At 35.5% G+C, this 13,199-nt stretch overlaps 2 protein-coding genes and 1 pseudogene across 5 annotated transcripts; 1 reads left to right on the forward strand and 2 right to left on the reverse strand.

Moving 5' to 3' along the window:
- Positions 1-2,046: 2,046 nt before the first annotated feature.
- Positions 2,047-5,943, reverse strand: LOC104723765 (protein ACCELERATED CELL DEATH 6-like; annotated as a pseudogene). Its single transcript, XR_015572560.1, has 5 exons — positions 5,798-5,943; positions 4,897-5,684; positions 3,482-3,513; positions 2,813-3,348; positions 2,047-2,736 (listed from the first exon to the last, which is right to left on the reverse strand). The product of XR_015572560.1 is annotated as a protein ACCELERATED CELL DEATH 6-like (transcript).
- A 555-nt stretch (positions 5,944-6,498) lies between these two features.
- On the forward strand, positions 6,499-8,857 carry LOC104723767 (uncharacterized). Of its 3 annotated transcripts, XM_087475573.1 has the most exons (7): positions 6,499-6,605; positions 6,790-7,099; positions 7,223-7,323; positions 7,515-7,584; positions 8,035-8,062; positions 8,144-8,198; positions 8,297-8,857. In XM_087475573.1, exons 2-7 carry the CDS (start codon positions 6,980-6,982, stop codon positions 8,427-8,429), a joined length of 507 nt encoding a protein of 168 aa, XP_087331699.1. In that variant the 5' UTR covers positions 6,499-6,605; positions 6,790-6,979; the 3' UTR covers positions 8,430-8,857. The 3 variants fall into 3 exon arrangements, 2 of the variants coding, with proteins under 2 accessions (XP_087331699.1, XP_087331700.1); XR_015572561.1 differs by lacking the exon at positions 6,499-6,605 and having other exon boundaries at positions 6,644-7,084; positions 7,970-8,062; XM_087475574.1 differs by lacking the exon at positions 6,499-6,605 and having other exon boundaries at positions 6,644-7,084.
- Positions 8,858-8,864: 7 nt separating this feature from the next.
- Positions 8,865-9,836, reverse strand: LOC104723768 (uncharacterized). Its single transcript, XM_010442165.3, has one exon. It carries the CDS (start codon positions 9,705-9,707, stop codon positions 9,105-9,107), a length of 603 nt encoding a protein of 200 aa, XP_010440467.1. The 5' UTR covers positions 9,708-9,836; the 3' UTR covers positions 8,865-9,104.
- Between the last annotated feature and the right edge of the window lie 3,363 nt (positions 9,837-13,199).

Below are 13,199 nucleotides of genomic sequence, written 5' to 3' on the forward strand. Positions count from 1 at the left end.
TAACATCTAAATCCAAATTACTTTTTTATAAACCCAAAACGACATATAATTTTTTTTAATTGTGTAATCTAAATCCTAACCACTCTTTTATAAACCCAAACCGACATTTATTTTTTTTAATTGTAAAATCTAAACCTTAACTACTCTTTTATAAACCCAAACCGACGTATAAATTTGTTTAAATGTAAAATCTAAACCCTAACCACTCTTTTTTCGTAAACCCAAACCGACATATAATTTTGTTTAATTATAAAATCTAAACCTTAACCACTATTTTGTAAATCCAAACCGACATATAATTTTGTTTAATTATAAAATATAAACTCTAATCACTCTTTTGTAAACTCAAACCGACTAATTTTGTTTAATTGTAAAATCTACACTCTAACCATTCTTTTATAAACTCAAACCGACATAATATCCTTATTAAAAAATCTACAGAATTTGTTTCCTTAATTTGTTTTGTCTTTTTATTTTATTTTTGATATATTTTATTAATATGATATGACATGGCGTTTTGTTGTATTTTGATTGGTTGGTTAAGAGATGGTGAATAGAAAAGGTTCAAATAACTTAACAACGAAATGAACCCAATATAAGAAGTTTATTTTATTTTTTATTATATAAAGTTAAGTTTTTAAAGATTGTATTTTATGTGATGGCGACATATGTCAATTTTCACAATTAGAGATTTATTCAAATTTACAAAAGTTTTGTTTTAACATTAGAAGATAATTACAAAAACTTATAAATTTAAACAACTTTAAAATAATAATAAATAATTTTAATACGTATATAAGAAAAATATTAAACAATTTTAAATTGTAATAGTAAAAAAAATAATTTTAATACATCTTCAAACAAAATAAAAATTGTTTTTAAAAATTTACAAATGATAAAAAAATATTCTTATATGTCTTTTCTCAGTAAAATTATATACTAATTCTAGTTATATACTTCTATAAACTTTCATTTATTTTGTGATAATGTTATTATTATATTTATCTAATTTTGGTTGGACATGGAGTAAAATTATTACGTATGAGATTACAATATGAGACAAATATATTTAAGATTTACTTAGTTTTCAAATATGAGATAATATTATTTTTCATTTGTTTCTTTGCTAATTATATTTTACTAATGTTCAGTAATTTTAATACTAAGTAAAATATAAATTTGATGTAATGCAAATATTATTTTGATATGAAAACTGTAAGTCTTATCCATTATGCTAAATTCAGTTTTATAGAAAAAAAAATTAAGAATAAAACCATATGTGCATATATACTATATATATATATATAACATAATGGAACTAACATAATAGAACAAAAACGTAGAGTTTTCAAAATTTTGTAAGAAAATGTATACAGTTCAGACTTTAAGATAAAAGTTAAATACAGAAAGAAGAAAGAGAGAAGTTTTTTTAAGGGGAAATGTAAAAAAAAACATGAACTTAGTAAAAGAGGTGTAAAAAGCAAGAACTTTGGCTGTGGTGAATTAAATATCTAACTATTATCTACTTCCAAATTAGTCACAATTTTTTGTTGACTTACCCACTAAACAAAATGAATTCAACCAATAAGTAAGTATACAAAATGTAAAATATTATTGGTCAACAAAAATTAAATAATGTAAAATATTATTGGTCAACAAAAATTAAACACATTAAAAAAAAAGTTGAAAATATCACTTAAATGAAACATTTTTTTTGTTAAAACATCACTTAAAATGAGACAACTTTAGCAAAAAATGATGTTTAAATGATGTTTTAGCAAAAGTTATAAAATAAGAGCGATCCAAATACAAAACAAACAGTACAAATCCGCATTTCATCTAAGTTACTTGAATGGGGCTAAAGTTCGAGAGATGAGCAAACAGGTATTTACTAACCCATATATAAAATAACTGCATAATTTTTGAGGAAGATCTCTTCTACTTATGTATTTTTCTTTCATTCCTACAACTACAGATAATTCTGATGATAGAACTTGGTATGATTTCTATCAAGATGCCGCTTCAAGAGAACACAAATATTTTTGATGCTTTATTCATACGAACTATTCCTCTGAATAGGGTACAAACTCTTAATTAGTAACAACCCAAAAATATCACCCTTGTGTAATTCACAATAAGCTCAATGACAAATTTATACTGCATAAAAGTCACGAGAAAGTAACCAGCGTACTTGGGAGAAACGTATGGCCGTTGTAGCATGACGTGAGGGCCAAGGACAAAGATCGCCCAAAGGAAGAATAAAACAGATATAGTGCAAATGATGGCTAAAAGCCATTTCACATGCCCAACTACAGTGATCACGCCAAAAAGGAATGCCAAAGGCATGCAGAGCAGAGCAAAAAACAGTAAAGGCAAGGCCACATGTAAAGATTTTCGGATGAGTAGAGGATCACCCAATTGTGCCCAAATAAGAGTACCTATCGTTGCAACAGAACTTTGCATTGCCAAGATGTCAAGTAACAGAAAAATGAAGAGAGTTGGGTTAGTGGCCAAAGTTGCCCTGCCCAAGTGTGGACCAGAGCTGTTAAATCCACCTGGTATTGTAAAACCTGCAGTAAACGTCATTGTGGCTACAAGAGCCGCTACTAGTAGAAGAGTGTTGACATAATCTCTGCTATTCTTAGGGTCTAGTGGCTCTACTGGTCTTGTTAATGAGTGTACAGATTCGAAACCCCTTGAGTGGATAGTGTATAATAAAAGCGCCAATGTCCACCTCTGTAATCGAAAAAATTCAAGCTATAAATCATTTATGTGGGATCAAATGTGTTGTATGAAAGGGAACCAGACATACCTCCTTAAAGATGTAATTGGGTTTCAGCTCTGACTCGGCAGTATCTAAAGCTCTTAAGCCGTTTTTGTTTCGTAATTTCACTATCCTGCTAGTCCTAGCAAAAGAAGTAATAGATTCAAAGTTCCAATTTATGACGGCAATGTGCAAAGGTGTATTCCCGTCCACATCTTGTCTACCACTCAGATTTTCCATATCTTTGTTCATCGTCAACAAACCTGAATTCCAAATAAATAAGTCTCCATGTTTGGCTGCAACGTGGAAAAAGTTATGACCAAGTTTGTTAAGTAGGTGTTTTGAATCTGGACAACGTTTCATAAACACTTCAACAATGTTTTCATGACCTTCCTCTGTAGCCGTATGAATTGGAAATGAACCATCTTGGTTGCAGACATATACACTCTTTGGTGATCAATCTAAGAGGTTGCATACTCCTTTATAATACCCTATATATGCTCCATATGAAAGACAAGTCCTTCCTACTCTATCTCGCTCATTCATAAGAGTTGGACACTCATTAAAGATAACATCAAGGACACCTGCTCAAACAATTGGGAACAACGATTAGTATATCAGACATTATAGGGAGGAAGTTCCCGTCTCAAACTGGTTTAACATATATTTGAACAAACTAAATGTAAATGTTACTAGTTAAAAAGCGAAAAAAATTGCCTATGCTCTTGGCCTTCAAAGCAACATGATATGATCCTCCCAAGGAATCGGCACCTTCGAGTTGGTAGATAGATACACCTTGATTCTAAAGACAAGGAAGCCTCAAGAATAAGGATGGTGGAATGAATGGTCGCACAAGAGTTGCGGAAAGACTCTTGATATACCGGTTTGATCTTTCAGCCTCGCACCAAAAAGATCGGATCTCTCAGCCTCGCACCAAGGAGATCGGGGTTTTGACTATTGGAATCACACCAAGTAGTCGGTTTTGATTGTTGGAATCACACCAAGCAATCAGTTTTGTTTACAAAGAACAGAAGAGAATCACTCTCAAAAAGAAAAGGTTTTATAAAAAAGTTGGATTTATTATTTCTTTGCTCTTACATGAGTTTATATAGGATAAGAAAACTTGGTAACAAAGCCAACTATTATTCTTGAAACTAAAAAGAACAATAAAGATAGATAGTTGAATGAAGATTCAACTCTTGAAGTTTGCCTTCCCAAGGTGAGTTGAACTCCAATTTTCGTCACTTCTCTTTGACCACAAAATAGAGTGATTATTTTGGGCTTTCTTGGACTTGAATTAGGCTCAAACTGGGCTGGACTTGATATACATCATCCCCAATAGACTTTTTCATGCTCTCTTTGGCCATAAGCTCTTGAATAAGCCCATTAAGTGTTTCCTTGATCTTCTTTGATTTTAACTCTTTGGTCCAACTTGCTGATGAGAAACAACATGAGTTGTACCATTTCTTTACATTGGGCTTAGTAGAAACAACTCCTGGTTGCCAAACATAATTCTGGAAGGTCCTAAACCAATTGGACCTAAAACTCTTCAAGTGTATAACTAGATTGACCTCCTTTGGAAAATGGGGCATAACCTTGTGGTTTGTTGGCCAAATCTTGTGTTCTTGGGTTTGTTGGAAACACAAGAGATCCATTGACATCCTCCAATGGATTTCGTGTCGAAATTGTGGCTGAGTTGGTCTGTGTAACATAATCTTTGACTCAAATGCGAAACTAGGACTGGGACAGATCCACTGACTTGAAATATCCATATCTTTCAAGTATGAACTGCTTTTAATGTGATTCCAATTCTCAGTGATTCCATGATGAATCAAGATTACAGAACAGATTGGTTCATAGCTTGAATACCTCTGGATTTGGTCGGAATCCTCCTTTAAATGCTCGTAGGGACAAAAGTCGCCTAGCTATGAGTTCACCTGATTTGTAAAATGAATATCTCCTTCATCCGAACTCTGATTAGACTGATTCCACCTCGAGATATGCTCCAGATGACGTAAGAATGTATTCCAAATAGTAGTTTGGCTGGAAGAGTTGATCTTCAACTTCGTTTGTGTGGAACAAGGTTCAAGGATCTTCTTGGATGGTCTCATGATCATATCACAACATGTCCAAGAAATTTATTCCCTTGTAACTTCAAAACTAAGTTAGACTTCTTCCCTTTAAGGTTCTTGTTGCCCTGTGTTTTTAAAATTTCTTTGACAAGGGATACCTCTCCAGCTTCTACTGCAATATACAAGGAAGATATTCCCTTGTTATTCCCAAGGAAAGGAGCATCCTGGTTCGCGTTCACTAGACATGTAGCCATCTCCATATAGCTTCCTTCCAAGGCCAAGTGCAGAGCAGTATTTCCATCTTCATCCTTGAGAACATATGGATTCAGCCTCTCACTCTCCTCAGTACACAGTCTAGCTGAAGCAAATGTTAAAAACTTAATAAAAGCCTCAACAACAGTGGTATGACCTCCATCAGCCGCCACATGAAGCGGTGTTTGACCGCTCGAGTTTGGCTCCAATAGAAGGCACGGACATTCAGATACGATCTCCTTAACCAGTTCTAGATGCCCCCATGAAACAGCAAGATGAAGAATTGAATCTCCTGTATTGCTCTTGAGACATGCCATTGGGGTTCCATAGCTTCTCAACTTCTCTAGACATTCTTTGCTCCCATTACTTATTCCACTAAAAATCTCCGGAGTCATCAAGACATCTTCACCGGGATAGCGAAAAGATCCGACAATCTAAAGTTAGTAAGAAACTCTGCCACAGATTCGGTGTCTCCCTTAGATGGAGTGGTGGGATCACCTCCGCTTTGAGAACCTTTATGTCGATCATGAGACACATCCGTTGACATTTGTGCCTCAATTCTACCTAGATCTGCTTCAGAACTGTCCATCTCAAACCTAAAATCATCACACAAAATGTTTGAAACACACAGATTTAAGTTCCTAATTTCCCCGACTACAAACAAAAAAGTCAACCATTACATAAGGAGGGGCAGAGAAAGACTTATTACCAAGTGGAAGAAGAAGATGATAATGCAAGAGGATTTTCGCAAAGGTTGACAAACTTGAGAGAGTAATTAAGTTCGTCCATTTATATGAAAAGTCCGACATGTCGAGTCGTGATGATCAGAAGGAGTGGTCTCGGATAAATTAAGGGAAAGTCTTTCTTTAGTCAGAAATAACTAGAAGGCATAGATTAAAAAAGTTATAATTAAAGGTTAGTCGTCTCCTAATAAAGTAGTCTAAATTTTTATTTTGTGGGAGAAAGTAGTGACAAACCTACTGTAGCCTTAACTACCCACGCCAGCAACATAATTTGACGGAGCAAGTTGAGGCAAGCTGTGAAGATGTGATATAGCGGAAACTTATAGACAGTGATCCATTGATTCTAGAAATACTGGATAGCTATGTCCATCGAAAGTTTTTTAGTTTTATAGTCTAATAAAGTCTAAATTTGTATTTTCTGGGAGAAAGTGACAACTCGGTGTTGTAGCCCAACTACCCAACCAGCAACATAATTAAGGAGAGGCGGGGTTTTAAGCGGAGATACTTCTAACATAACACCGAGAGAATTCTATGTCCATCGAAAGTTTATTAGTTTTAGTCTAAGAATCCCCAAATATACGTACGTACCATTATATTTATATACTACATACCCTTAACAACTGAATAAACCCCTAAAGATAAGAAGTCTGTTTATAATTTATAAACAACGGTCTAACTAAACAACAGTTTTAGAATAAAGGACACTCAAACAGCCTTAGAGGAGGCTAACTCTCTCTCCGGACCCTCCTGATTCGGAGTGCTTAAGCCGAATCAGTTAAGTATTACAGAGAACCCTATTCAACAAACTCTGCCTCTCTTCTTCTATGTTGTAATTAACCTTTTGAAGACGGATGGGTCTATGACTGCTCCAAAAACATCGGAGTCATTGCTTTGCTTCTCTCTTTACTTGTGTTTGTAATGTCTCTAAGCTGATTCGATTATTTCTTTACTAAAGCAGGCACTTTTGCCGTAGACAATTTGGTCAAACGTCCCCAAAAAAAAAGAAAAGAAAAAAAAAGTTAAAAGAAAAAAAGAACATTGGAAACCCCAATTCGCATTCCGCACATCACAACTCCTTCGTAATCGACTCAAATCAGGCAGCGGTTACCTCCGCGTCGAATTTTAGCAAAAACCCAATTCCCCCGGAAATGTCGTTAGGGCAAAAGAGTGCGACGGATCCTGGCGCGATGCTCACTTCCCTTTTAAACAAGCGAGAGAAGCTTCGCCAAGAGTTACGGAGCATCGAGAAGCAGGTTAGGCGCATTTATGTATGTTCTAGAGTTGATTCAATTCAATTCAATTCAATTGGCACCGCACAATGTTATGAATTCGAATTTCAATTTTCTCGTGGGTTCTTTGTTTTTTTTTTTTTTTTTTTTTTTAATCTTTAGGTTTATGAGTTGGAGACAAGCTATCTTCAAGAATCGAGCCATATAGGAAATGCTTTGAAAGGCTTTGAAGGGTTTTTGTCTTCCTCCAAGAGTAGTGCCAGGTCTCTCTCTCTCTCTCTCTCTCTCTCTCTCTCTCTCATTCTCTTCTTCTCTTGCCTTTGTGGGAACAAATTGGAACTTATATATGTATTGTGTTTTGCAATTGATTGCTTTTGCTTTAGAGAATGTGGTAACTCCTCTCAGTTTTTAATAAGTTTCTTGTGATTGATTCTGATATGAACCCATTGTGCAGTGCTAAGAGGTCAAGGAAGTTTCAGCCTGAAGACAGAGTCTTCTCTTTGTCCTCAGTCACATCACCTGCTGTATGTTCTATCTTCTCACCTTCTCTCATATGCAAAAAATGGTTTTCTTTTGTTTTGTTTTGCTCTCTCTCTCTTTTTTTCACTCTCTCGTGTTTGTGGGCAATCGAATCACTGCCAAAAGAACCATTTGTTCCCTTTATAGTACGTAGTTTGGGTTGAGGATACAGTTTCTTAAGATATCGTTGATTACTACATTGGCTAATAATATCTATAGTAGATTCAAACAAGTGTGAAAATGAATCAATGATGTGAAAGATCTAGAGTTCTGTGAAATCCCTATGTGTCTTGTCTTGTGACTGTCATTTGTTAGTTTATTTACTCTGTCTTCCTTCTTTATTCGAAAGTTGGTTTGCATTCTTTAGTGAAAAAGGTGTTTGTTTTCAAGTGGTAGCTTACAGTTAACCGCAGTTTTTAGACTGGTATGTTGATCTTCCCTGGTAATATATTCAGGCTGAAGAGCTTGGTGTTGGAAGAGAAGGTAAACCCTGCTGCTACTGAATTCAACTTTGCTGATTATGAAACGTTTCATTACACGCTTTATCTCTGTATTATTATATAGATGGACGAGCTGAGTTGGGGCCAGGGCGATCCAAGGGTGGTTTGTCCAGTGCACAGTTAGTTTCCCAACCTTGCTTACTTTACTTTGTTCAGACCTGACCTGTCCTAGTACATGATTTTTGATTTTTGATTAACCAATATGATATAATTACAGGGGAAAGCCGAAGAAAGGGAGAGGACAATCAATAGCAAGAGAGGCGAAGAGAAGCAGACCATCTACAGAACCAGATTATGAAGATGAAGATGATCCGGATTTGAATATGTATGGGCATGGTTCACTCATGTAAGTTGGCATTTTCTGTTTTGGTGCCTGACACAGTAAGAAACAAATCGGCGTGTAGCCTTTTTGTTTTGCATCCCAGAACAGAACTGAACCGATCCAAGTAAATCTAGAAACTAATATGCCAGCTTTACATTATCCATTACTATGAAGTTGCAGTGAGGGTTTTATCAAATATTTTAATCTGTCTAGAAAAAGTGAAGAACTCTATATGATCATATGAGGTTATAAGAGAAAGCAGTTCTAAGAATGTTAAGAGTGGAATTGGTTGGCATGTATCATCATGATTCATCATTTGTGATGGAAGCTTAAAATAGAATTTGTTCTTCTGGGTCCAACTTAGTTGTACTTTCCCTTTTCTTGCTTTTTTTTTATTACTTTTCAAATTTGCATTTAAAACAATTTGCTTAATAAAAGTATTATATTGAAGTGAAATTATCTATGCAGAAGAAGAATGTTTATACATTCACAAAAAATTTAGAACGGTGAGCCATATGTATTCACATTACAACGGAAAAACAAAATGAAGAAAAGAGTTTGTTAACACTTTTGAAAATTCACGAATTTTTTAACAAAGAAGAAAAAATGTGAAAAAAAAAAAAACAAAGTTCTTTTAGAAAATTTGATCAAGAGAAATCAGAAGAAGGACATCATCGGACACAATCACGATGAGAGTGATCGATCAAGCACTTCGTTTTAACCTTTCTTGGTATTCAAGAAACGACCTCTCTTTCTCTATCTTCATACTTTCTCTAAACTTGTAGATGAACTCGTCGGCTCTCTCGTCAACCTGCAAATGCGGCGACGCAGCCACCACTCTCCTCCAAGCATCTTCCATCGAATCAGCAATCTCCGGCATCCCATCTTCGTCTTCTTCCTTTTTCTCCTCTTTTGTCCCCACAACTTTCGATTTGCTACCACTCGTCCCATCGCCACGTGTTTGGCTTTGGCTTTGGTATTGATAGATTTGAGAGTAATAGTCATCCTCGTATCCATAGTGACGACGTTTTGGTTTAGTGAGAGATCGAGAGGAGAAGTTGAGAAACTGCCGGGAACTTTCGTTGCGGCTGTAGTAGTATTTGTCCGTATACCTATTGTTTTGGAGGTACCTTGTTCTAAAAGGAACGATGAGACGGCGAGAGATGAACCGGAAGACACGAGCCGTTGATTCTCTGACCGATGAAGCGATCTCCATGTCTCTAAATTTGGACTTGACCATGTTTGTGAAATTTTTCCATGCCCTCTTCGCCGGATGTTGCTTCTTCTTTTGCCGCAACGAAGCCATTCAGAGACTTTACCTTTTTTTTTTTTCTTGAAATATGTTTTGCCAAATGTGTATTATTGTCTAGAAATGGTTTATATTTTGGTTCAGGCCCTTCATTTTCCGAATAAAATACTAAAACCCCATTGCTTTTGGATAAAAAGTAGGGAACAAAAAGTGGGTTCTCTTAGCTTACTCCGGATGGCAAAAAAACTCAGATTCTGGCTAAAAAAGAGCATATTGTTTTGCACATCTTCAGGTCTTAAAGCGTTTTTTTATGAGAGTGTTAAATATTTGTCATAATATCTGAAAATAAATTTATATATCTTTAACTAAAAATTCTTCACAGTGTCTTTAAAGATGTATGAACCTGAGTTGTTTGGAAGCTCTGTAAAGAAACATTGAAAATGAAAGTTGAAACTTGAAAGTAATGCTCCATGAAGCTAACCATGTGAGATCCGACCAAGGGAAGGCCCATAATTTGTATTGGATAATGACTAGTACTAATAAGTTGTAATTATTGGAATGAGACTGTTGAGCTAATAATTATTATTTTAACCAACAACCAACCAATCAATCATATACATTTATCTGCACATTTCGATTTTTCTAATTAACCATAGGGCATAGGCCCATAGCTTAATATTCCTCATTCATACCAACCAATTTTTTTAAGACATGTCTTTGACATTATCTGCTTAATTCTGTCTACTTATATTTATTTAGTAGTTCGAATATTTCCAGTAAGCTTATTTTAATCTAAAGTTACAATCATTAAAAAAAAAAAAAAAAAACTATCATCATTTCAAAACGTATATCTAGCAATCTTTAAAACTTCAAGAAAGAATGCCACGAGAGAAAATCAATACAGTAATACTACTAATCTTTAACATCACGAAATCTACTAATCTGGTTTAGGATTTTTTTTGGGATTATATATAGTTGGCTTTTTGGTTTGTCGCATATATAAACTGAGCTAAACGAGTTGATGTAGCTTAAAAGTGAATCAAAGTAGTTTTGTAACTAGTCCAAGCTTGGTTCGTGAGGATCCATGTGCATTGGTGATAGTTTCTATATTTTTTTAATGCACATAAATTTTTGCTAGTTACAGGAAGCTCTAAAGGACTAAAACAGTCAGTGACCCCGTGCCCACTCTTTTTTTTTTTTTTTTTTGGGGTGATAACACAGTATGCTAAAGTCTGAGGTTATTTGCATATGAGCTTCAAACACTCCTAAAAATGGCGATCCTCCTTTAGAAACTTTTTTTTTTCTATGTTTATTTTAAACCATTCTTCTGATATCTAGGATCATATATTATTGACACTCAATAGTCAAAACTAATCTTTTTCAGAGTAATCTTTTTTCTTTTATAGGAATGTGAATATCATATAAATGAATGTTTGAGGTTTTACAAAAAGAAGCTTAACCTAAGGTTTGTATACTTTGCCAAAAAAAAAACAAAAAAAAACAAAAATACAAAGTACAGTTGATGTCACGCTTTATTAGATTGTAAGCGTGTGACATCAACTGTATTTTGTATTTTTGTTTCACCTTGTATTGAGGTCTCTATTAGATTTGTTCTAATATTGTTTGTTACTAAGGGCTTTGTCCCGACCTTTAGCATCGGCATCTTTGTTTATGTCGATGTAATTTGGGAAGATCAGTCTCTGCTTAGAGCTATGCTTCCTCATCTTGGCACCAACGAACTCTTTCTCTTCCCAAATGTCCCTCTTGCTAGTGGTTTGGATGATCAAGCTTCACCAGCTTTGCAAGGATCTTCCTCCCGGTTGTTAGCTTCCTCTGCCTTAGTTGCGGAGCTTGTAACACTTCGGGGTGCGATTGTAATGTTTCGATCTCGCGTATCTTCCTTTGTAAAACTGTATCTTGCATTTATCCCTGGTTTCTTTTCTTTTGGAGTTTTTGTAGGCACTTCTTGCCTTCTTTCTTTGTATTTCCCTTCTATTTGGGCTGTAACTCCTCCTCTTTAGAGTGAGTTTGAGACTTAATTTCAATGAAAATTATTAGTTTGGCCAAAAAAAAATCATATAAATAGTTAATTTATTGTGTTTGAAACTTAGGCGCTGTTACAATATACTAGAGTTTGAGTTAACGTTTCTCGTTTAATTTTTTTATCATCCCGTGAGCTAGTTAAGGTAATGTTTTTCATCTTTATCGGTTGTGGTTCTATAAATTTTCTTCTTCATTTTTTATTACTTAGATTAATATGTGCATGACATCTGGTTATTTTTCATTTAGAAACTATTGAGAATCGCAGATCCCGATTCACCTCTGTAATATATTTACTACTTCTTTTCTACTTCACAGATAAGTTTGCATAACATAAACATAACACATATATTTACGAGTTTCCCTCATGCAGATGGTACATCTTGTGTAGGAACCTTCTCCCACAAACATCCACTATCAATCAACCAAGGTTTTACACTAGTGTTTCATATACAAGCTTAGAGAACTAACAACTACAAAGAAACCTGAAGAAGAAAATACATAGTAGATCTAGCTTTTCTTCTTTCCCTCTCTCTGTCTCTGGTTCAGCTCTCCCCTCCATGTATAACCCTGAAACACATCCAGAACCCCAAAGAAGCAGCTCCACCTTTGTCTCTAATCAGAGTGTCCTGAAGACACCTTAGACCTATACAAGGTTATGTCCGGCTCTCAGCCCTTCGACTCCAGCCAAGCTTCTGCTTTATCATGGTTCTACGCACAACTTCAAGTTCCATGTACGACGCCCTGCGCATGCTCTCTGCACTGCGTCGCATCTCTGCGTCTGCCCTACACAGCGCCCTGCACTGTGCCCTACAGCCGTCACCAGCGTACAACTAGCTTCTTTAGCGCATGCTTTTCTTGCATGTCCTGTTTTTTCAACCCTAACTTCCTTTGTATAGTGAACCCCTAGAGCTTATGTCGGTTTAGTCCTGCATACCACACAACCCGGATCCTGTATGGGCTTCACATCAATATAGGCTCAGTTCATGGTTCAGACCAAATAAACCCATATGAAGCAAACATTTACAACAAACTCCACATTTTGCTTCATTTGGTCCAACTCACAAAATTCCCTTTTTGTTGATTCTTTCCTAAGAAGAAAAAAAACAAATCTTGTCTTCTTTTGTAGAACATGCAACTTCTAATGATCCTTATCTTCGTCCACCTTAGGAATTTTCAACTTCATCTTCAGAAACTTCAAGAGATTCGCGAATCTTTCTCAAGCTTCCTTCTTCTGATGACTGTAATCCCACCTGTAGACGAACTCTGACCACTGAACCCGACAACTGAAGAAACCCTTACAACCTTGATTCCTTGATAATCAAAACAGAACACAACCAACCATTGAATGTTCCTTTGTGTTCTCCAATGCTATACTCTGACATTGCTCTGAAATTCCCAGCACCTATCGAATCCTTAGACTGTCTCATGACTGTCCCTATGTTCGAACTTTCTGAAATTTCAGTATGCGAAGCAATACAACTTCACCTTGTTCTTGACAACTTGTCT

The sequence above is a fragment of the Camelina sativa genome, chromosome 11 (genome assembly GCF_030686135.1).
Source record: "Camelina sativa cultivar CO46 ecotype springtype chromosome 11, ASM3068613v1".
Taxonomy (NCBI): domain Eukaryota; kingdom Viridiplantae; phylum Streptophyta; class Magnoliopsida; order Brassicales; family Brassicaceae; genus Camelina; species Camelina sativa.